Source organism: Xyrauchen texanus, chromosome 29, assembly GCF_025860055.1.
Source record: "Xyrauchen texanus isolate HMW12.3.18 chromosome 29, RBS_HiC_50CHRs, whole genome shotgun sequence".
Lineage (NCBI taxonomy): Eukaryota > Metazoa > Chordata > Actinopteri > Cypriniformes > Catostomidae > Xyrauchen > Xyrauchen texanus.
Window position 1 is genome coordinate 21,662,030 of NC_068304.1, and position 25,794 is coordinate 21,687,823.

Sequence of the window (25,794 nt, forward strand, 5' to 3'; positions counted from 1 at the left end):
TTTCGCTCTACATGCTTCCTTTAAGCAGTGTTTTTCGAAAGTATAGCATTTCATATCATTGCTATGCAGACGATCTCCAATTTTATTTTCCTGTGAGGCTAGATAACACCTGTTCGTTGGACAAAGTACAGGAATGTTACAGTGACATTAAACTCTCCAAATGAATGAGAGTAAAACTGAGGTTTTGATTGTAGGCTCTCCTGTCTTATCTTGCTTTCCTGATCATTTGGGATCTTTATCCCTAAAGACTGAGAATCATGTAAAGAGTTTAGGGGTAATCATGGACTCATCACTTAACTTTAAGAAACAGATTGGTGCTGTTGTCAAAGGAAGCTTTTTTAACCTGAGATCAATTGCTAAAGTAAAGCATTTTTTATCTAGTGAGGATTTAGAAATTGTAGTTCATTCTTTTATTACATCTAAGCTTGACTACTGCAATTCTTTATATATCGGTCTCCCCCAGACTCTGCTTGTCCGCCTACAGTTAGTGCAGAATGCAGCGGCAAGGCTTTTAACGGGGTGCGAAGAGAGAACATATTACTCCGGTACTGCAATCCCTACATTGGCTTCCGGTCAAATTTAGGATTGATTTTAAAATTCTCTTGTTTGTTTACAAGGCATTGTCAGGCCTTGCCCCGCAGTACATCAGAGATCTTATAGTTCCTTACTCTCCTTTTAGAGTTCTCAGGTCCTCCGATCAACGACTTTTAAAGGTACCTCGTTGTAATTTAAAATCAAAAGGAGATCGTGCTTTTTCCGTGGTAGGTCCCAAACTTTGGAATAGTCTCCCATTCCATGTGAGATCAGCTCCATCGATTACAACTTTTAAGTCTTATTTAAAAACGTATTTATTTTCTTTAGCTTCTGAATAATGTATGTCTGTTTTTTGTTGTATGATTTTCATGTTATTATTCTGTAAAGCACTTTGGGGCAACGTCTGTTGTTTAAAAATGTGCTATATAAATAAAGTTGCTTGTTTGCTTGCTTGCAAATAAAATATTTGTACCTATTTATTTATTTATTTATTTTTAAAAAATTTTTGATGATGATTAAGTCTTATGTATTCAAGGGGCAAGGAAAGTATTTGAATACCTTTTACTTATCATCTCAGACAACCTTATTTGTCAATGACAAATCTACTTAAATTCTGTATTTGTGTTGATTGCAGGAGTGCTACAATATTTTGTACATGAAACTCAGCTGAATCCATCACAGAAAATTTTATTAGAAAGGAAATTAGATTTAACCAAATTTCAGTGAAACCAGGAAGGTCAACCAACACAATTTATCTCAAGTCATCCTTCAGTGAGTATTCATTTTGTAACCATTAATTTGATCAGGTTGTAGAAAGGTTTAATAAGCCAAGTTGTTTTTAGTTTTTGTCTGTTTCTTTGCTTCAAGCTGTTTCTACAGCTTTCCGTTTTACCACACAGTAATAAAAGCTGGAATGAGCTCCTAAATATTTCAAAATATCTTACTTGTGCATGGCAGCAGAATATTATTTGCTGAATAAACAGCTTGTTTTGTGACAAAGTTGTATATTCATGGGGACATTACATGATACATCATGTTTCAAAACAGCATGAATATCATTCCTTTTCCCACTTTTCTCTATTGCTTAATGCATTTTTGGATTTTTTTCTGTCTTCATGGTAAAATATTTAGCCATGTATATAATTATAGAGTAAGTCTCAAAGCTTAAGTTGTGGCTAATTAGAAGAGGATTGATACATTCCTTAAAGTATAATTTTGTGTGTATCTCAACCTCGCAGAAGTGGAGGCAAAGGGTGAAACAGATTTTCTCGAAGAGCGCCAACTGAGACACATCATGAATAAGGACAATCTGCTTTAAGTGTTGGCAAAACATTGCCCTAATCAGACCTTTGCATTCTGGATCACAGAGGCAGGGATGGACAGAACAGAGCTTGAGACAGGCCAAGAAATGTGTCTTAATCTAAAGGAGATAGGCCCTTTATTTGTGAGTACTGTATCCAGAAAACTAAAATTATTGTTGGTGTTGTAGACTTGTCTAGCCATTAAGGTGGCTATATATGCTGTTCTGTCTGTTTGTGTTTGCCTAGTTTTCTTTGCCAAACTGGATGTTGGTACAGTGACAATGTGCAACTTTGCCAGGGATGAGAATGCAGGAGCATCTTGGACAAACAAAATATTGGCAAACAAAGCAGATCGGGAGAGTGGAGGGAAGAGTGTAGACCAGAGGGAGCAGATGATGACGAATGGGTAAGATTCCTTCCTTTGTTAAAAATGTAACGACCCAATATAGCATTTATTGGATGCACTACCATTGTGCAAAATGGTAACATCTGTGCTATGTTGTGTGGGATCTTTGTTTTCAGGATGACTTAATGGAACCCTTGAGAGTGGCTATCACAGTGCCTTCATCAATCTTTCCACCAAGTTTTTTCACATCAAGATGCAAGACCTCACTGTTATTATTCATATGCATCACATTAAAAATGTATAGTACTAATAATAGCAATTCATGTAATTTAAATGAAGGACTTGTAGTTATATGTATCAACAGCATTTAAGATGATTAAACATAGTTATTGAAAACTTTGTATTTTTTTATATTGTATTGTATTGTTATAAATATTGTTTTACAGTATCATAATATCTCAGACTTATTCATGGTGCAATTGTATGAGTAAAAATACCAAATGATAATTATGTAAACAGACTGAACTTTATTTAAAGCCTAAAATGTTTGATGATAAAAAATATTTGCTTAAGTATCATGGAAGCACTCATCACAAGCTTTGCCAAACAGTTTTCAATATCATCAATATCACTGTGATCAACAAAATTATGACTATGATTTTATTAAAAAAGTAATATTTCAAAATACTTGCTTGTATAATCATTTATATATATTTTCTAAAAAAAGAATACAAACTTACAGCTGTATATAATTTAAGATCATTCTGCTCTTTGTGCTTGCTTAATGGCTTTTTTATGTGCAGTCCTAAATGTGGTTTTATCACCGTAAACAATACTGAGTAAGTAATAAAAGCCTAAACAAAGTTAAATCAAATGAAAAGCAATAAATTAAGCTGTCTGAAAGGACTAAACAACTTCATTATGACCTTTTCTCTGATATTCACAGAAGCTAATTTTAACTACTCTATAACATAAATAATTTTCCAGTGAAAGTCCTCTTTTGTTAAAAGCCATCACTGAGCCACAGGAGTGTTGTGCCATCATTGTGGAATGCCTTTACATCTGTTTTTTATTGTACTGGCTCCACTGTGTATTTTCTTGATTCTGCAGACCTACAGGAACTCAATGATCCTTCAGCTCTCGCTGAACCAGTCCAAAACAGCCTGCTTGTTTTCAGTCACCCACTTAATATTGGCCTCTGTCCTTTCAATGACCTGCTCCAAAGCTCTATTTGCAAACTCCTGATCATCCTCTTCCTGCTCCTGCTGTATCTGTCTTAGCTGTGTAGATACATTTTGAAAGTTTGTGTAAGATCATTGGTGGATACATGTCAATACAGTTTGAGGCTAAACATGGGCCAGCTGAATCTCAATCGTTCAGATATCAACTATTACATTTGAACATTCCTCTACTTGAATGATAGCATGAAATAAAGAAGTGAAGGAGTGGACAAAGGCACCTGTTTAAGTTCAAAACCTGTTGAGAATCTCTTTGTCACGCCATCTATCAGACTGCCTAAGGATATAAGACCAGCTCCATAACTGTCAAAAAAGAGATGATTGTTTGTGAGTTATAGGAGTATAGAGGGGTGTATAATTATGATGTCCTGGCATCTGAGATCAAATCTGTGTGACAATTAGGACTAAAATTTTCTATTAGCCGACAGACAGCTTTTGGACTCAACATTGCTGCTGATCTTTGATACTGTTATGTACTTGAGTGTTGTAACTTGCATAGTTATGGTGTGGCAATTCCCATGCCTTATGCAAAAGCCCAAGTTTTAAATATTTTGGGACTGGGATGTTTACAAATAGGCCTTATTGTTTGAAATTTGTGTAGGGGATATGCCAGTGACAAACTTGGTTGTCTGCCAACTTAGAAAGGAATAAAATAATGATCCTGATTTAATGAAAAAGACTTTATCATGGTGAAATATATACTGTGTGGCAATGAAAGCAAGCACGTTTTCTTCCAAACCAAAGAGTTTTTTAAGGTAAATGGTCTATTGAGTTTTAAAGTAGATCAATAGAACCTACCTTAGAACCCTAAACTTTAAACCTAACAGATAGTGTCATAAAAAGCAAATGTGACATGAAGAATGCAATTGGTGAAGCAACCTTGTCATATTCTGGTGCTTCTGTGACACTGAATGATCACGTGTTGACTTGCGTACTCTTATAGGTGCACTCAGTTGTTTTTTCCTCATTAAAACAGTTTAAATCCTAAAGACATTAATGGTAATTAATTAATTTGCAATATATATAGGAAATCATGACCACTCACATTAAAATTAAGAATCCAGTTATATAAGTAATCTTATAAAGCTGTTTTTATTCTAAATGATAATGTTAGAATCACATGACCAGCCGAATACTACTCACTAAATCTCAGTAACTGTCCTGTTATTTGGCACTTTTACTCATTGAATAAAATGGCATCTGAAACTGAAAACTAATGATTTTAAACGATGCTGCATCCAAGCCACTAGGTGTCAGTGTAAGTACAAGATGACACAAAGACAAAAGTAACTTAGTGCACCTTTAAGGACTCAAACATCAGCACATGCAAACAAGCTGGTAAATGTAGTTGATTGTGTAATGTAAACATTAAATTTATTGCTTTGCTATACAAGTCATGCATTATAGTAGAAGCGTTTAGATGTCATAAGATAGCATTGTGTGAGAAACGTGGGAAAAAGTGTTTATGAACATAATCTGCCATTTTATTCGTGATTTGTGTGAAAGGGAATAAAAGTAGTTGGTGTAGAGCCTCTACTGTTCATTTCACCAACTGTCGCATTCCGTACAACGAGCCATGTAAAAATCACTTTGAAAAAAATTTGGTATAGAAATGTAATTCTATGATTCTAATTTATTTCAAGTGAAAGAACACACTTACATCATTATTTTTATTATTATTTTTGCTATCCAGTTTTATTTACTGTAACTGTGTATGCTTCATTCGTTATTATTGCAATTTTAACTTACTCTTCTGTTATGTAGGACCACTGACCACGAACAAAATCCCAGGCAAGAGGCTGTCCGGCGACATTTTTGGCAATGTAGTTTATGGTAGAGATGAGATCCATCTTTCTTATCTTTGCAGGGTCAAGAGTGTACTGAAGGTATCTGTGGTATTGTAAATGTTAAAAAAAAAAATGGGTTTGACATAAACATAGTGGACACTGAGAGGTAAAAGACTCACATCTCTGCTCTGACCTGTTTAGTAGCCAGATTTCTTTGGTACATGACAGGGCATATCTCAATTTGTCTTTCTCCGAAGCAACTGTGGCCCTTTGAAACTCTTCCCAAGCAAATTCCCAATCATCTTCATCACCTGCAGCTATTGCACTGCAATATATGGATGCCCTTAAATTTGGATGAATCCTAAATGTAAAAATATGCCAATGCCACACGGTAAGTTGCATCCAGTATAGAAATGTATTTTCGAACTGTAATTTACCATCGCTCTGTTTCATCTGAAAGACACGACTTACCGATTTGTGCCATTTTTATAATCATGGAACAGTTTTGTAGCCATTGTGATGCATTCGAAATGGCCATTGCTGCAGGCCATTGAAATGGCATTTACTTGGTTATACCTGAGAAAACAATCGAAGATGTTAGATGTCCAACAAAATATAGAAAAGATAGGAGAATCAAAATGATGCTTACTGGTCAGTGTGGCGCTCAGGAATGCTTCCATTATCTGTGTTGTTCTTAAAATACTTGTATAATGGTGCGACTTGCTTGCGTAGGTATTTCTAGAATTTTACAGTAAATAGTGAGTAGGCATTATTTCCCTGTGTTTTACCATATGATGAAACACGTTTCCTCACGTACACATCACTTACCGTCATTGGACCATAGACCTCAGAACGATCGAACATAAGAATTAAATAGTCCAGGTTTTTTATTGCAGACTCCCATGGAATATACTCAGTATCATTTAGCAGGAACTTGGTTAGGCTTAGTGCAATAGTGATGTTGAGGCGATCAGCCCTTAGAAAAAATGTAATAATCAGTTACAATCTACAGTAACAAAAAAAAAACCACAAAGTGCACTTACTAACAGTGAGCAGTGTTTCCTCTACCATGCTAGCTGAATGAAAAAATGTACCTTGCCAGATTAAAAGCATCATCGATGAGCTGTCCTCGGTTGATGAGTGGAATGACCTAAAAATAGGTCAAATTCAACATTGTATAGATATTTAAAATCCTTTCTCTCTTTAAAATAATTTTTAGTCCCTTTAGTGTAAAATGAAGCACTGTGAAAACTGTAATATGTTCCAAATTCTTCTTTGAATAAATTAATTATGGATCCAAAGTTAAAACACTCAAACAATACAACCTGATTAAAATGGATTTTCTTCCATCGTGTAAATACATACATGATAAGCACTTTCGAGTTGCCTAAGAAGTCTGTTCCAGTTTTTTTCATCATAGTTCACACGGAAAAAGCCAGTGCAGTTTATGTTGGCCAGAAGCCATTTTTCATCAGTAATTTGATATTCTGGCTTTTGAACTATGAAAGAATGTAGATACGCAGAAGGGTTACTCACAATAAACAACAATTACAGATTGTTGGTTTTTATTTGTTTGTTAGTTTTTTTGGTAGGTATCTTTTGATTTCATTTCATCACTCTTATAGATTTACATAAAACAAGGTTTAAACCTTTTAAGATTATCTGTTCCTTACCTGGACCATTTACTCTCAATATATACCCATCCACTTTCTCAAGATCATCAGATTTAACAGATCTGACTGGAACCTGCCATGCAGTACTGTTTTAAAAATAAACATTACAAAACATATTTTTGTGCTAGTAATTAGAAAACGAGTTTATCTAAGAAAAACCTGCTAATCGCACAACAAAATGCAACAAGTGCAAAACATTAGAAACATTCATTAGGTAAATATAAATGGGTCATTCCTACAATTCAGTGACTTCAGCTTTGAAACTTGTGAAAAATGAATACTTTTATAGGTATCTTTATGTTTTATCATTAAAGGAACATGTTAAAGATTTTTTTAAATCATACAGGTCAAACAGGGTTTTTATTATTTGATCAATTTAGCCAATTATCCATATATATATATATATATATATATATATATATATATATATATATATATATATATATATAAAATTAAAATTAAACATTTACCAAAATAACAATACATTGAATTAAACACTTAATTGTATATATATATATATATATATATATATATATATATATATATAAATATATATATATATATATATATATATATATATATATATATATATATATATACACACACAATAAGTGTTTAATTGTCTATTATATATAATCTTAAAAATTATATATATATAATTTATATAATATATATATATATATATATATATATATATATATATATATATATATATATACAGTGCATCCGGAAAGCATTCACAGCGCTTCACTTTTCACGCTTCAAACAATACCCCATAATGACAACGTGAAAGAAGTTTGTTTGAAATCTTTGCAAATTTATTACAAATAAAAAAACTGGAAAAAAAATCACATATTCATAAGTATTCACAGCCTTTGTCATGACACACACAATTGAGCTCAGGTGCATCCTGTTTCCACTGATCATCCTTGAGATGTTTTTACAACTTGTTTGGAGTCCACCTCTGGTAAATTCAGTTGATTGGACATGATTTGGAAAGACACACACCTGTCTAAATAAGGTCCCATAGTTAACAGTGCATGTCAGAGCACAAACCAAGCCATGAAGTCCAAGGAATTATCTGTAGACCTCCGAGACAGGATTGTATCGAGGCACAGATCTGGGGAAGGGTACAGAAAAATGTCTGCAGCATTGAAGGTCCCAATGAGCACAATGGCCTCCATCATCCATAAATGGAAGAGGTTTGGAACCACAAGGACTCTCCTAGAGCTGGCCGCCTGGCCAAACTGAGTGATTGGTGGAGAAGGGCCTTAGTCAGGGAGGTGACCAAGAACCCGATGGTCACTCTGACGGAGCTCCAGCTTTTCTCTGTGGAGAGAAGAGAACCTTCCAGAAGAACGACCATCTCTGCAGCACTCCACCAATCAGGCCTGTATGGTAGAGTGGCCAGACGGAACTCACTCCTTAATAAAAGGCACATGACAGCCCGCCTGGAGTTTTCCAAAAGGCACCTTAAGGACTCTCAGACCACGAGAAACAAAATTCTCTGGTCTGATGAAACAAAGATTGAACTCTTTGGCCTGAATGGCAAGCGTCATGTCTGGAGGAAACCAGGCACCGCTCAACACCTGGCCAATACCATCCCTACAGTGAAGCATGGTGGTGGCAGCATCATGTTGTGGGGATGTTTTTCAGCGGCAGGAACTGAGAGACAAGTCAGGATCGAGGGAAAGATGAATGCAGCAATGTACAGAGACATCCTTGATGAAAACCTGCTCACGAGCACTCAGGACCTCAGACTGGGGCGAAGGTTCATCTTCCAACAGGACAACGACCCTAAGCACACAGCCAAGATAACAAAGGAGTGGCTATGGGACAACTCTGTGAATGTCCTTGAGTGGCTCAGCCAGAGCCCAGACTTGAACCCTATTGAACATCTCTGGAGAGATCTGAAAATGGCTGTGCACCGACACTCCCCATCCAACCTGATGGAGCTTGAGAGGTCCTGCAAAGAAGAATGGGAAAAACTGCCCAAAAATAGGTGTGCCGAGCTTGTAGCATCATACACAAAAAGACTTGAGGCTGTAATTGGTGCCAAATGTGCTTCAACAAAGTATTGAGCTAAGGCTGTGAATTTTTAATAAATTTGCAAAGATTTCAAACAAACTTCTTTCACGTTGTCATTATGGGGTATTGTTTGTACAATTTTGAGGAAAATAATGAATTTAATACATTTTGGAATAAGGCTGTAACATAACAAAATGTGGAAAAAGTGAAGCGCTGTGAATACTTTCCAGATACACTGTATATATTGCACTTATTTTTGTCAAAGATGATTATGATGCAGCTCTTGGGACATGAGGAAGTGACACTAGTGCATTAAATTACATAAAATAAGTTATTTAAAATTTGACGTTTAGGCCCACAGCAGTGTGTAACATTACAAATAGTCATGATTCTCTTTAACAAGCCTATTACAATAGTAAATTGTTGCATAAAATGGCAATAAATACATTGTATAATTCATTCTTAATTAAATACTAAATTCTAATGCCACAGGAGGTCTGAAGTTTGAGGGTGAACAAGATATATAATCTCTCCCTCCTCAATGTCAGATGTTGACCAAGTAATGAGAGCAGTAGGAGTCATTGATTTCTTTCACTGTGGCTAATAGCTTGCTGGGAAAATAGTGTCATTTTCTTCTTGGAACTCACCCATGGCCCTGTGTTTGCTTTAGTAAAAACTGTTCTTGGGAGATCTCCCCAGTCTCTGTAATAATGGTGATAACTGGATACCCCACCTGCTCAATCCATGTGCCCATGAAGCCTGCCACATTTTTGGTCGTCACCTAATCAGTGTGGAAAATATTTGTTAACATCCTCTCGTGACATTTCAACTTATCTCAAATGAAAAATGAAGCAGAATACATAGGTTCTTGATTTACCTCTTGCAAACATTTCCAAAGGTCTGTGTACTTCGTGTTCATGTACTGGAACTTGTAGAGATAATTCTAAAAATATAAACATTTAGCCATCAGAAAGTCAGAATCCTGACCATTCCTCAAAATCCTCTCATCATCATACAGTTGTGGCCAAACATATTGACAACCTTGGTAAATATGTTTATCCTTTTGATCTTTCATTCAGAAAATTCATTTATTTGAAGTAAAACAATTGAGACATATCACATTATTAAATAAATATTTTTCTACAAAACACATTGGCCAAAATTATTGGCACCCCTAGAAATTGTTTTATTAAATATATCTGAATTATATTCCCATTCATATTTTAAATTTTTTTGTGCACCTGGGTGACTAGGAACATGAAATTGTTCAGCCATAACTTCCTGTTTCACAGAGGTATAAATATGAGGTAACACACAGGCCAAATTCCCTTAATCCATCACAATGGTTAAGACTAAAGAATATAGTTGTATGTGCTGCAAAATGTTGTTGAGCTTCACAAAATGGGAAGTGGCTATAAGAAAATCATTGAAAATGCCCATTTCCACCATCAGGGCAATAATGAACAAGTTCCACTCAACTGAAGATCTTAAGAATCGGACTGGAAAGGACGTGTGTCTATATTGTCTCCATGCATGGTGAGGAGGATGTTTCAAGTGGCCAAAGAATCTCCAAGGATCACAGCTGGAATCTGAATTGCAGAAATTAGTTGGGTCTATGGGTACGAAAGTCAAAATCACCTACATCACCACAAGTTGTTTGTGAGGGTTTCAAGAAATAAAAGCCTCTGCTTTCATCCAACAACAAACTCAAGCATCTTCAGTTTGCCAGACACTGCTGGATCTTCAAACGTGACTGGGTTCTATGGTCAGATAAAACAAAAATAGAGATTTTTGGCAGCAAACACCAGAGACTGGTTTGGTGCAGATGAAGTACCCAGTGCCCACGGTTAAACATGGTGGTAGATCTTTAATGTTGTGGGGTTTTTCTACCAGAGGTCCTGGACATCTTGTTCGGATACATGGTATCACAGACTCTATCAAAACAATCTATACCTGGCTGCCTCTGCTAGAAAGCTGACAATGGGCCCTGGTTAGATTTTCCAGCAGGACAATGATCCAAAACAGACATCAAAATCAATACAAAAAATGGTTCACTGAAAAATCATGGATCTGCCATGGCCAATCCAGTCCCCTGAACAGAACCTCATTGAAAACCTGTGGAGTGGACTGAAGAGGAGAGTCCACCAACATAGACCTCAGATTTTGAAGGATCTGTACAGATTCTGTATGGAAGAATGGTCTCAGATCCCTTGCCAGGTGTTCTCCAATCTCATTAGGCATTATAGGAGAAGACTCAGAGCTGTTATTTTGGCAAATAGATGTTGCAAATAATAATAAAATAATAATAAATAAAATAACAATGAAAGGGTGACAAATGAGTGTCTTGTGTAAAATTAGTTAGTCACTGAATCAGTGATGAAAAGAACATTTTAAACCTTTTGTTACGATCCCTGGTTGTCTGCCCCGTGTTTCTCGTGTCTATTGTCTTGAACTACAATTCCCATGATTCCCGGCCCTCATCACTGCCAGCACTTTGTCATTGTTCTCACCTGTGGTTAATTCAATCATCATCATCCCTGTGTATTTAAGCCCTGTTGTTTTTTCTTTCATTGTCAGTTGTTGAATGTTGTGGTTGTCTTCAATGTTTCTCATGCCCGTGCTCTCCGTGGATGTTTTTTATGTTTATGTTTTGTTATCCCCTCGTGGATGTTTTTTTTGTTCCTTGTATTGTTTAGTTATTTTTTAGTTATCCTGTTCACCGTTTGTTTCCTCATTAAAGAACTGCACTTAGATCCTCACTCCTCGTCTGCCCATGTATGATTCCTAACACCTTTAAAATGTAAATGTCTACAGACCTACAAATAGACTTTAGTAGAGGCTTTAAACATTATAAGAACAAAGCAAATCTATAATTTCCTTACAGTTTTTGAGCTGCTGAGCATGACTTTTATCAAAAGACAACAATAATAGTTTTATAATAATTAGGAGTTTAAATAGTGTCTGTAGGTTTTCATGCATAAAAAAGCATGTCTACATATCTATTCACTTCAGTAAAATACCTAAGTGTTCTCAGCAGATCTATCTTTTATATTAATAGCTTTAAATATTTAACACAGATCTAGTAATCTGCTTTAATTGGCAAAAACAACCAATCACCTATTACCTCAAACACAATGTAAAAAGCATAACTTAATGAAGACTCATGCACTGATATAAACTCCACTTACAATGTGTATGATAAGGGATTTAGGGAAAGGAGGAGGCAAGAACCAGCTTGACCATATAAATAATAATTTAATGAAGAAATAAACCAAAAGACACAAACATACACACGCGTTCAGCTGCCCATAAACGATCTCTCTCTCTCGCGCCACCTTCTGCAGTCGGCCTTTATCCCTCTCACCCCGGATTTCCACAAACTGCGGAACGGCTGCGGATCGGCTCCGCTGCGTGTCGGATCCGTGCTCTGCCATCCTTCAATACCTACCATATACGGATTTGTTGCGGACATGTTTGAATGTATTGGGAAAGTAGTAGGTTGTGTAAAAAGTTAACTATTGTTCTTGTTGGAAAAGGAAAAAGTATATAAAACAACCCTAATGGAAACCTATTGACTCCGCCGCCGTTCCTGAGCGGATCCGCAGCCCTTCCGCAATTGGTGGAAATCCGGGGTCAGAGGCTTAATTAGCCTGACCGGATGTGTATAATCACGACCCGACCCCGCCCTCCGCCCTGTCACAGTGTACTTAAAAGAAGGATTGTCCATTGTTTTTTTTCTTCTGCTGTCCATTTCAAGTAATGCTGCCAATCACAGAATGATATGCCGAATAATAACTCAAATTTTTATGTTCCTTATCTCTAGATTATTAATTTAGATCAACATCAATGCTGATAAAACATGGATAAATTAGCAATTTTGAAAGCAACTTTGTAGAAATGAACGGAGCTGCGTTGATTAGACTGACTGACCCCGGATTTCCACCAACTGCGGAACGGCTGCGGATCCGCTCAGGAACGGCGGCGGAGTCAATAGGTTTCCATTAAAGTCAATGTGTGCATTTTCACTGACTGCGGAACGGCTGCGTTCCGACTCCGTCCCAGCTCCGGCGACCGCAGCCCTCCGGAGAAGATACGCAGAGTTTCTATTTTTGCCAGATGCCGGAGAGCGCCGCAGGAAGTCGAGCACAGAAACAAAACCAAAACATTATTGTCACTCATAAGTACAATTTAAACCAAAAAAATTTTGTTTTATATACTTTTTCCTTTTCCAACAAGAACAATAGTTAACTTTTTACACAACCTACTACTTTCCCAATACATTCAAACAGGAACCCAAAATAAACATTTAGCATTTTATAAGTTGATCAATTATAAATATTGTACTTACCCATGGTAGAATCACAATAATCTCCACAAAAAAGGGAGATCAGCAGGTCAGCAAATAGATGTTTCCCCTATACTCCTCTGGATGGAAACAAACTGTTGCTGGTTTTGTAGTTCTGTTTATAGAAACTACATCCTGTTATATCGCGCGATCATACGTAAATTCGCGAGATATCGTGTGTCCTCGTGACTTCAGCTGTCAGTCATGGCCGCAGCCGTTCCGCAACAAATCCGTATCTGGTAGGTATTGAAGGACGGCAGAGCACGAATCCGACACGCAGCGGAGCCGATCCGCAGCCGTTCCGCAGTTGGTGGAAATCCGGGGTGACTGTCTATTACGTAAGGGTTGTTTCGGCTTCTGAAACTCACCTGTGATTGGCTGGATGGTCGCTCAATCAGCCCAAAGTAACAAAACACAAAGAATATTGTATGCAAATCCAACATTTGTACTCAGTATGGGTTTAGCTTGGAAAAGTGCAGGGGACAAAAATGATCTTTTTAAAGAGTGCTGCTATGCCCTTGGTTGACCTGATTTGTTGTCATCTATCACTATATTTATTGTTCATTGGTAATTCATTTTAATGGGATAGTTTCACCAAAAATTTAAATGCTTAAGTTATCATTTACCCTCATGTTATTCCAAACCCATGTTACTTTTTCTGTTGAAAAATAAGTACATATTTTGAATATACTTGCCCCTCTTTTCAATACAATGGCAGTGGACAGTGACAATTTAATCTGACATTGTACTTGTATTATAAAGAGGGACTGGGATATTAAAAAATTATTTTGTGCTCTACATAAGAAATCATGTCATATGGGCTTGGAACAATATTAGGGTGAGTAAATGATGACATCATTTTATTTTATGGGTGATCTATTCCTTTCAATCATAATGGATTAAAAGTAAATGTATTGTTAGTTCAGTTGTTATTGTTAGTTCATGTTAACTATAGTTTTAAATAATGTTACTGTTTACGACCTTATTGTACAGTGACACTGTATACTGTATTCAGGGCTGGACTGGTAATCTGGTATACTGGGCATTTTCCAGGTGGGCTGACGCACTTTGGGGCCAATCAGGTTTGGAATGGCCATCGATAGAACCGAGCGGGCCGGTGGGTCGGCCATGAAACGGACCACAAAACGGCGCTGCTATATGCATAAAAGGACAGTGAACGCACATCCCCCACTATATATATATATATATATATATATATATATATATACAGTGAGGAAAATAAGTATTTGAACACCCTGCTATTTTGCAAGTTCTCCCACTTGGAAATCATGGAGGGGTCTGAAATTGTCATCGTAGGTGCATGTCCACTGTGAGAGACATAATCTAAAAAAAAATCCAGAAATCACAATGTATGAATTTTTAACTATTTATTTGTATGATACAGCTGCAAATAAGTATTTGAACACCTGTCTATCAGCTAGAATTCTGACCCTCAAAGACCTGTTAGTCTGCCTTTAAAATGTCCACCTCCACTCCATTTATTATCCTAAATTAGATGCACCTGTTTGAGGTCGTTAGCTGCATAAAGACACCTGTCCACCCCATACAATCAGTAAGAATCCAACTACTAACATGGCCAAGACCAAAGAGCTGTCCAAAGACACTAGAGACAAAATTGTACACCTCCACAAGGCTGGAAAGGGCTACGGGAAATTGCCAAGCAGCTTGGTGAAAAAAGGTCCACTGTTGGAGCAATCATTAGAAAATGGAAGAAGCTAAACATGACTGTCAATCTCCCTCGGACTGGGGCTCCATGCAAGATCTCACCTCGTGGGGTCTCAATGATCCTAAGAAAGGTGAGAAATCAGCCCAGAACTACACGGGAGGAGCTGGTCAATGACCTGAAAAGAGCTGGGACCACCGTTTCCAAGGTTACTGTTGGTAATACACTAAGACGTCATCGTTTGAAATCATGCATGGCACGGAAGGTTCCCCTGCTTAAACCAGCACATGTCAAGGCCCGTCTTAAGTTTGCCAATGACCATTTGGATGATCCAGAGGAGTCATGGGAGAAAGTCATGTGGTCAGATGAGACCAAAATAGAACTTTTTGGTCATAATTCCACTAACCGTGTTTGGAGGAAGAAGAATGATGAGTACCATCCCAAGAACACCATCCCTACTGTGAAGCATGGGGGTGGTAGCATCATGCTTTGGGGGTGTTTTTCTGCACATGGGACAGGGCGACTGCACTGTATTAAGGAGAGGATGACCGGGGCCATGTATTGCGAGATTTTGGGGAACAATCTCCTTCCCTCAGTTAGAGCATTGAAGATGGGTCGAGGCTGGGTCTTCCAACATGACAATGACCCGAAGCACACAGCCAGGATAACCAAGGAGTGGCTCTGTAAGAAGCATATCAAGGTTCTGGCGTGGCCAGTCTCCAGACCTAAACCCAATAGAGAATCTTTGGAGGGAGCTCAAACTCCGTGTTTCTCAGCGACAGCCCAGAAACCTGACTGATCTAGAGAAGATCTGTGTGGAGGAGTGGGCCAAAATCCCTCCTGCAGTGTGTGCAAACCTGGTGAAAAACTACAGGAAACGTTTGACCTCTGTAATTGCAAACAAAGGCTACTGTACCAAATATTAACATTGATTTTCTCAGGTGTTCAAATACTTATTTGCAGCTGTATCATACAAATAAATAGTTAAAAAATCATACATTGTGATTTCTGGATTTTTTTTTAGATTATGTCTCTCACAGTGGGCATGCACCTCACGATGACAATTTCAGACCCCTCCATGATTTCTAAGTGGGAGAACTTGCAAAATAGCAGGGTGTTCAAATACTTATTTTCCTCACTGTATATATATATATATATATATATATATATATATATATTAGTCATTCAGGTTCCTGGGCTCTACCAACTCTCAGGACATGAAGTGGGACACCCACATAGACTCCATTGTGAAGAAGGCTCAGCAAAGGTTGTACTTCCTTCGCCAGCTGAGGAAGTTCAATCTGCCACAAGAGCTGCTGACAGTTGTACTCAGCAGTCAGTGAGTCTATCCTGTGCACATCAATAACTGTCTGGTTCAGCCACCAAATCAGACAGATGGAAATTACAACGGACAGTCAGGATTGCTGAGAGGATTATTGGTGCCCCCCTGCCCACCCTTCAAGACCTGTTTGTATCCAGAGTGAGGAAACATTTCTAAACATTTCAAGAACAATTTCTACTCACAGGCCATTGTCCACATGAACAATTAAACTGCCTCAGGACTCCCCCATAGTGCAATAATGTAAATAAATATCTCATGTACATATGTAAATCCACAATATATTTAATTCAATAACGTCTAGGTTACGGATGTAACCTCCATTGCCTGATGGAGGGAACGAGTCGAAGAAGCAACACTAGGGGTCTCTCTTGAGAGCCTTTTGCATCTCTGCTCTATGAGAAAAGGCCAATGAGAAATTAGCAGACAGAATTTGCATGTCCCGCCCCCGGACATACAGGTATAAAGAGAGGGAAATGCGTCTGTTTCATTCAGGATTTTTCTGAGGAGTCGACAATGAGGTTCGACCGCAACAGTGGCTCAGTTCAGCGACGTGGCCGGGAGGACACAATGTCTCGTTCCCTCCATCAGGGAATGGAGGTTACATCACTAGCGACACTAGAGGTCCAATTTAAATCACACCATGAGCTGAGCTGTGTACGTGTACTGCTGACACAGGAGCGGGCAGGTATTTTACGTGCCAAAGTGACCAGCTGTGCCAGGCTGCACGTAACCTTCCCCAACACCCCATAAAATTGTCAAAGCCTTCTGGTTCTTTACCCGCGACAGGGGGGAACAAGGCGATGTGCCAAGCATGGGAGCAGGCCACGCCAGCCACGCCTTTTCTCTCTCTATGTTTCTCACATAGAGTTAAAGCAGCTGGGGCCATCTTAACGCTATCATACGCATCAGGGAAGGCGATCTTTCCCAGTTTTCCTATTCTTTCAGGGGTGAAAGACCTTGCGGAGACCACACCTGCCCAGACTGGGGGAGGTAAAGAGTGATGAAATACATCACATAGGCTTTTAGGTCACATGTGGATTTGCCAGGGAGGGGCTGTCGCGAGGAGTACGAGATCTGAGAACCAAGTCTGAGTGGGCCAATAGGGAGCCACTAGAATGACATGTTCCCCGTCCTCCCTGACCTTGCCAGCGTGTCTGCCCCGAGGGGAGCCTCCGTTCGGGCATACCAGAGCGGGCAGTGGGAGGTTTCTCGGGAGGTGAACAGGTCTACCTGGGCCTTGCCGAACCATTCCCAAATCAGCTGGACCAACTGGGGGTGAAGCCTCCACTCTCTACTGGGCAAGCGTTGTCGTGATAGCGTGTCCGCTACTACATCAAGGTTGCCCGGGATGTGAGTGGCATGTAGCAACTTGAGTCACTGCTGGCTCCAAAGGAGGAGACGACGGGCGAGCTGTGACATCTGATGGGAGCGAACGCCACCTTGGCGATTTATGTACGCTACCGTGGTGGTGCTGTCTGATCGGATCAAGACGTGTTTGCCCTGAATTAGCGGGAGACCAGCTGTAGTGAGAGCGGATTGGACATCTGGGCGGCAGCCCAGTCGAGTCATACGCGTCAGATGCCGGACCACTTTCCGATGCAGCGGCAAGCTCATCCGGGTCGGGGGGCTCAAGAGGATAGGCAGGCTGGCCGTGAGATTCTGTTACCTCGAGCCCGGACGGAAGTCAACGTGGGGACGTACCCGGCGAAACCGCGTCCGCTGCCTTACCCAAATCGCCTCCATCGCCAGCTGGGGCGTCCTCAATCCCGGAAGAAGGAGCGACGCAGGGGGTGGCTGGAGTGCCGTTCCTTCTGAGGAAGGAAAGCCGCGACCGCAACGTTGCCATGGTTATGTTCTCGCAATGAGAACATGAGCCATCCACAAACGCTGCCTCGGTGTGATCGCTGCCCAGACACACGAGACAGCGCCTGTGGCCGTAAGGAGCGGAGAGCACTCTACCGCATCCAGGTACTACACAGGGGCGGAAGGGCATCTTTATAAAGATGAGTCAAACGCTGCTGTGTATTGCTCTTTTAGAGAAAATACTCTTTTAATGAAAATGTAATCTTTTACTGCACTGTCAAAATACCCAGGGGCAAAGCTGCACTGCCATGCAGAGAAGGAGAAAGCCGCTGATATGCGCCGTAGATCCAACAGCAATCGCCCTCAGAGATGGGAGGAACAGTGTGTGACTCGCAGCTCACTGCATACACAACTAGACGGCTCCGAAGAAAATTTCTGAATGAAACAGACGCATTTCCCTTCCTTTATACCTGTATGTCCGGAGGCGGGGCAAATTCTGTCTGCCAATTTCTCATTGGCCTTTTCTCACTGATCAGAGATGCAAAAGGCTCTCAAGAGAGACCCCTAGTGTCGCTTCTTCGACACAACGTCGAAGAGAGCGACAGACGGGGAACTGTACATACCCCTACTTTGCACATACATTACCACTTGCACATGCACATATGCCATTCTATGTTATATTTCCTATTATTTGTATGTCTGTTTATACTCCTTGTTCTATATTCTGTGTCTCACTGTAATGTTCTGCGCACCTGTTTCTCCTATCACAAAAAAAAAAAAAAAAACGTTCCTTGTGTATGCGAGAACACTTGGCAATAAAGCTCATTCTGATTCTGATACACAAACAAAGATAAACAAAGATCCCCCATTTAGCCTTAACAGACTGTAAGGGAAAGTTCTGTTAGCGAGCACCTATGAAGGCCGGAACAGTACACAAGGGGGTGGGTGGCCAGCACCACGCCCGTCCACCTTTGTCTCCCCAGTGGCGATGTTTACACACCCCACCAGGTACTCATTTTTTAGGCTGAGTCGACCTAGGGGAGGCCCGGGACCGGTTCAGATAATTCTCACTGGTGTTGGCCATGAGCGGAAATCGAACTCAGGTCGCCAGGTTTGTAGCGCAGCGCGCTAACCGCCACACGCACGCACGCACGCACGCGCGCACACACACACACACACACACACTTACATACTGTATTAATGTTTGATTCATTTCATTTTGCCTTACCTTGATTCCTCTCATAAAATCTTCCTCTCCCATTAATGTAGACAGCATTCTCAACACAGCAGCACCCTAGAGGAAATACAGAGCACATAATCATGCAGGAACATTTTGTATTTAAAGCTTCTTAATAGCACTGGCTGTCAAAAAGATAAACTGAGAAGTCATGCGAACCTTGCTGTAGGTGATGTCATCAAAATGTTCAATGATGTCAGAGTAAGTTTCAATATTGCTTTCATGCAAGCTGAGAGGATGAGAGGTGTTCATGGAATCCACTTCAAAGGCTGTCTGGATCTCTCTGAGAACAATTAGATCTTTCTGAAAACATAAGTGAATAACAGAACATGAGGATTTATTTGGAATTTATACTCCAGACTCAGATGTTTTGAGGTTGTTTGAATTATTGTTATTGCACCAAGACAGATGAAAGTTATTATAAACTATATATAAAAAACAGTTAGTTAACCTAGGTGCATTGCTAAAATCAATGGGCTAAAAAATAAACAAAGACATACTAAATCCCAGCCAGCAGCTTCTACACCTAAGTACGAAATATATGTTGCAAATCCTTCATTCAGCCACAGGTCATTCCACCAGCTCATTGTGACAAGGTTTCCAAACCACTGAAATTTAGCAAAGGGAATACATTTAAAGACAATTTAGACATAATACACAAACATCACATACAGTAACATATGTCTTTAATATATACATACTAATAAATATTATTGATTATAATAATTAATATATTAATAACATATGAATAAGTTTACCTGATGTGCTAATTCATGAGCAATCACAGTAGCCACCCATTCTTTATCAAAGTTAGATGACGTATCTTTGTCATACAGCAGGCCTGCCTCCCGATATGCAATTAAACCCCAGTTTTCCATTGCTCCTTCACTGAAGTCTGGCAAAGCAATCTGATCTGCAATACAACAGATTCTGGTCATGATCCTACATGTCTTACATCTTAAAGTGGTAGTAGCTAAACTTGAAAATTCTTTCATGATTTACTCACCATCATGTTGTTCCAAACCTATATGATTTTCTCTTGTCCGTGGAATCACCATTCACTTTTATTGCATATTTTGGCCATACAATGAAAGTAAATGGTAACTGAGGCTAACATTGGGCCTTACATCTCCTTTTGTGTTCCATAGAAAAACTCAAAACCATACAGGTTTGGAACAACATTAGAGTGAGCTCTCTTCATTTTGGGTTTTATTTCCTTTCAGTGGAATGGTAGTGATCTCTGTTTAATTTGACTATGGCTGTATCCAAAACCTGAAAAATGCTGCCTTCAGAGGCTAAATACGAAGGTGCCTCTCAAAATGTTCTGAGAAGGTACATTCATAAATGGTAATTGGTCTGCACTTATATAGCACCTTTTTTACCTTAACAGTATTCAATGCGCTTTACACTGTGACACATTCACCCATTCATACACCATGCAAGGCACTAGCCTGCCATTGGGAGCAACTTGGGGTTCAGTGTCTTGCCCAAGGACACTTCAACATGTGGCATCGTGTGGGCCAGGATTCGAACCAACAAACCTGCAATTAGTGGCTAACCTGCTCTACCAACTGAGCCACAGCCACCCTAGAAAAACACTGTTGTATAAGCCGTTAACTGAGAAGAGAGCAAGGCAGCTGCCTTTGATTTCAGATGCAGCCTGTACCTGTCTGTGTGAGCTTAATTACAGTATGTTCTCATCTAAGATTGGTCAGTCTTAATAGGTGGTAAGCTTTGTCCATACATGATGTAATCCACAGGAATCAACACGTCCACTCAAATATTGAGTGGAATAAAAATATTTTCTTTGACTTTATTTGTGTTTTTCCTTTTCCTTACCTAGTTTTTCCAATGGGTATCTCAATCCAAATGTTTTCTCATAGTGGTCTAGAATCAACCCTGCTATTTCTGTTGCATAGTCAGCATGGCCAGCATCAATAGCATCAGGTCGAGCATATGTCTTGTAGACACATAAAAGAGAAGATGAGAATGACTTTGGATACACACCTTTATTTAACTCAAACTCAAAAACTTAAATAATATGTTATGTAAAAAAATTTCAAGTAAATAAAAAAGTGAGTAAATAAGAACTTTAGCATCATCAGGGATAATTCACCAAAAAAAAAAAAAAAAAAAAAATCTGTAATTTACTCATGCTCATATTGTTCCAAACATATGACTTCCTTTCTTCCATGGGTAAATTTGAAAGAATGTGGATGCTTTTTACCCTATGCAATTAGTAAATGGAGATTGAGGTTAACATTCTGCATCACTACATCTCCTTTAGTGTTCCACAGAAGACAGAAAGTCAGGGTTGGAGCAACAGGTGGGTAAGTAAATTATAACAGAATTGTAATTTTGGGATACCGACAGGTAAAGTAAAAAATTAAAGGAACATACTGATATTTTTGTCCCCGAAGTTATCATTTTAAACTCAAAATCAGATACAGAGAAAGCCAATAGATAGGTTGACATGACAGGGGTCGGCTCAAATGTGGAAATAACCCATTTTTCTCCATCTATTGTCCCAAACTTTGAATCTGACGATAAAGCAAAAACAGAAAATATGCACTGAACAGAAATACATGTTTATGTGCCTTGATTCTATCTGAAGTTTGTCTTTTTTTTTTTAAGTTAACATTTCTTAACAATTTGCAGTCCAATGCAAAAAAAAATTATCCAACTGCAGTTAAACAAAGCACTTAAAAACAGCATTTTCAACATTGTTGTACATTTGTTGACCTACTATTTGTAGTTGTGACTTTTATTGTAGCTTGTATCAGAGACAGGATGATTAAATATCTACACATGAAATGTGTTATATCATCATTATCAGTACTGCAAAGGTTTTACTTTTTTAAGTCTAAAAACAACTATTAATGATCCTAACCTGCTAAGCTGTTAGACAGGGCAATAGTGTTAAGTCTGTGGATAATGGTAATATTAAACACAGCTTTCAGAGCTGGCTCGTCAAAGCAAGGAAATACTTTCCTGGCATCTGTGGGTTGCATCTGGCTGGCGGCAAGGAATCTGTTTGTGGTATTTAAAAAAATACAGGAAAAATATATTTAAACAAACATTAAACTATTTTGTCATGACAATGTGTGGAGAAACAACAGCAAATGTTCTGTACATGGCAGGGGTGGCTTCTTTGGGATGTACAATAAAATGAGCAACAAAAACCACAGGAGGCTTCAGACAATAAATACTAATCAAGAATGAACATGAACTTTTTCCCAAACAAGAGATAGCCCACAGTAAACATTGTGAAGAGAAAGGTTAGAAGTGTTCGCGGGAGCAAGTACGTGTCAATGAATAACATGTCTCTCTTAGACTTATATATTTACAAATGCATATTTGGCGGCTAAATAAATTGCTTTTTTAAAAACCCTAAAACATATTTGAAAAGCAACATTGGAAATAAAGTGCTCTAAAATAGTAACAAAATATAAAAACACATGAAGAGCACATCCATAAATATACCAGTTCATAAAGCATGAATTTATCTTAGTTAATGGTCATTTTAAAATATACTATTGATTATTATTCGTTCATTTTAAATCATAATGCATTGACTTGTGATGCAAAACAAATCTATTATATGTAGATATTAAAGTAACCAAGACTTATGAATGCTGAGAAAGTACAATTTATTGTTAGATGCATGCAACTACTGTGTTAACGTAAAACATCCTTATTGTAAAGTGCTTTCAAATAGTGTCCCTGATATCATAGAGTACTGAATACTTTCTTCTTTACCTCTCTTCATCCTCTTCTTCTTTTCCCCTCACTTTGTACTGGCTCAGATAAAACCCAGACAAATCATCAAGATGTTCGCCGACAAATGCAGTGAACAGATCATAGTAGGTCCCATTTAATAGCACATCATTGAGTTGAATCTCCAGGAAATTACTTTCATTGTAATGTACTTCATATCTCATCACTGATATTTTCTCATTCGAATCAGAATTTGTCACTTCAACATCTGTCACATTGAGGTACCGAACATGAAGGAAGATGCTCTTGGACTTTTTCATGCACTTCAACCTCACAGTTGAATTTCCCTTGAAAACGAAGGATTGTTCTGTATTGTTAAGCACCTCTACATAAAAGTAAGGCTGGAGAAAGACGTTGTAGCTCTCTGGAATCAAATTGTCAGGAAGTCTGAGAGATGGTGGAGGTCCTGATGGAATTGCTGTTGAAGGAACTGGACTTGGTGGAGGCACTGGAGCATTTTTTCCAATTTGAATTTGGTATATCACAAGCATCAACACCAAACCACAAACAGAAGAGACTGTAAGGATGGCAGTGGCAGCAGCCAGGGTTTTGGAGATCAGCAATCCTTTGGCCATGTCTGATCCTCCTGAGAAACCTCAAAGAATGAAGCGAGAAAAAAGATCTTGCTATGCCTTTTTAGACTCTGTACATTCTCACAGACCTTAACAATTTATACATTGCTAAAGGCGCAAAGCACTACTGCCACACCTAATACCTCATCTCAAGATTACACATTAACTAGCGCTGATGAGGCAGAAACAAACTAATATTATGGTATTTGAGGTGAACTGTGTCCCATTGCTCTGTCCCCCACATCTGGAATCACTTACAATATCAGTTGTCCAGCCTGGGGGTAAAAAAACACACAAGAGAGCTTTGTTGCTGAGAAAAGAGATGTGCAGTTTAAAAGTACATTCACTTAATCGCTGGAATCAAAGGGAGTATTTCCATGTTGATCCTCTTGAGTCCATCCTACGTTCTGCCAGAGACCCTCAGACCAGGATGTGAAATCCAGCTGTTTGGGACCTTGGAAGGGGTGACAGCAGTTTGATTCCCAGAAACATTTCCAAAGTTCTTTGATGACTCATTAAAAAACAAACTCATTGATGGGTTTCTGTGATGCTTGTACTATTAAATCAGTATATGTCTTCGAATGAAAAATAGAGGAGGGGATTCTGGCACGTAATTTTTTGGAATGCTCCCCCACCCCCACATTCTCCTCCTTTAAGTGAACATTCAAAACTTCTTAACAGAAAAAAATCCATGCTGTTCTGACCAGTATATGTCTATTTTTATAAAACAACAATCAAGAGGTACAAAAATACAAACACTGAGTGTCACAGCATCAGAAATACTGGCTAAATAAGATTTAGCATTTTTATATTCATTCATTTAACAGATGTTTTTATCCAAAGCAGCATACAAATGAGGAATAGAAAAATAGCATTTTGTTCTAAGGAGGCAGTAACTTGCTCAGCAAATATTGGCGTAAACAGAAATGAAATTAAGTCACAGCTCATTGAAACAACAGTGAATAGTTTAAGAATGTTTTTTAAGAAAGAGTTGTGTATTCAGAAAGTCCATTAACCTTTGTTAGTCAAGTGCTTACAGAAGAGATATCTCTTTTTTGAGCTCTTGAAAATTGGGATGCATAATCAGTAAGGGCACAACATCACATCATCACAAATGTAACATCACACATGATTTCCTGGTCTAATTTATTAATCAACGACTTTTTGAAGACAGACAGGACAATATGTACAAAACATAGACTGTCACATTGAAATAGAATTACCTTCAAGGAATATTCCAGGTTCAAAACAAGTTAAGCTCATTTAACAGAGACACACATTTGTGGAATAATATTGATTACCATAAAAACTAATTTTGACTTCCTCCTTTTCATTAAAAATAAATAAATACAAGTTCCAGTGAGGTTCTTACAATGGAAGTAAATGGGGGCCAGTCAGTTAACATTCAAATACCCACTGTTTCAAAAATATAGCCAAAAAACGAACCACATTTCTGTGTGATAAAATCGCTTACTAAACTTTACTGTGTAAAGTTGTCCATGTTTACAACTTCGTTGCACTGACGATGTAACACTGTAAACCGTAAAACGACCATTAAAATATATTTAAACAAAGTTTCTAAATTAAAATGTGTGCTTTAATAAAATTATAAATTTCACTTTTCTGCCTTTAAACCCTCCAAATATTGGCCCAATTCACTTTTTATATTATTTTAAGGAGGGACTAGTTAAAATTATTTTATTTTATATTATATTTGGTGATCAACATTATGCTACAAATGCTGTCGACTGAGATCAACTTGAATTAAACACTGAATATTCTTTAAATGCATGTTAAATGTTAACCTTTTATCCTTGAAAAAGTTAATGGTATGGGAAATGTGAGCTTAATCTATCGAAGACTGGCCTCTTGGTTTAAAATGCCATGGTAGTTTGCAACTGTAAAACTTATGTGCACCTCTTCTTCCATTCTGGATTTAGAAAGGCTTTAAGCAACTACACTAGAATGTAAACAATTTGCTTTGGCAAAATATATGATAATTCAATATGTTACTTTAACAGATTCATGTCTGCATAATATGAAAAATATTGTATAATTTAAAAATTATTTAGAAGTAAAAAATGCTATTAATACTGGTAGACAGGACATGAAATAGACCGATACGTC

The 25,794-nt window shown here is 38.3% G+C and overlaps 1 protein-coding gene and 1 pseudogene across 1 annotated transcript; one reads left to right on the forward strand and one right to left on the reverse strand.

Annotated features, from left to right (window-relative positions):
- Window positions 1-280: 280 nt before the first annotated feature.
- On the forward strand, window positions 281-2,990 carry LOC127623020 (arpin-like; annotated as a pseudogene).
- Window positions 2,706-24,227, reverse strand: anpeplb (alanyl (membrane) aminopeptidase-like b). Its single transcript, XM_052097666.1, has 21 exons — window positions 23,926-24,227; window positions 23,078-23,690; window positions 22,209-22,348; window positions 21,719-21,858; window positions 21,158-21,278; window positions 20,077-20,231; window positions 19,819-19,926; window positions 19,478-19,621; window positions 19,310-19,375; window positions 9,785-9,850; window positions 9,555-9,688; window positions 6,880-6,965; window positions 6,572-6,705; window positions 6,301-6,356; window positions 6,035-6,182; window positions 5,856-5,944; window positions 5,678-5,782; window positions 5,400-5,567; window positions 5,169-5,309; window positions 3,641-3,722; window positions 2,706-3,461 (listed from the first exon to the last, which is right to left on the reverse strand). The coding sequence occupies exons 2-21, from the start codon at window positions 23,668-23,670 to the stop codon at window positions 3,315-3,317; spliced, it is 2,823 nt and encodes a 940-aa protein (XP_051953626.1). The 5' UTR covers window positions 23,671-23,690; window positions 23,926-24,227; the 3' UTR covers window positions 2,706-3,314.
- Window positions 24,228-25,794: the final 1,567 nt, after the last annotated feature.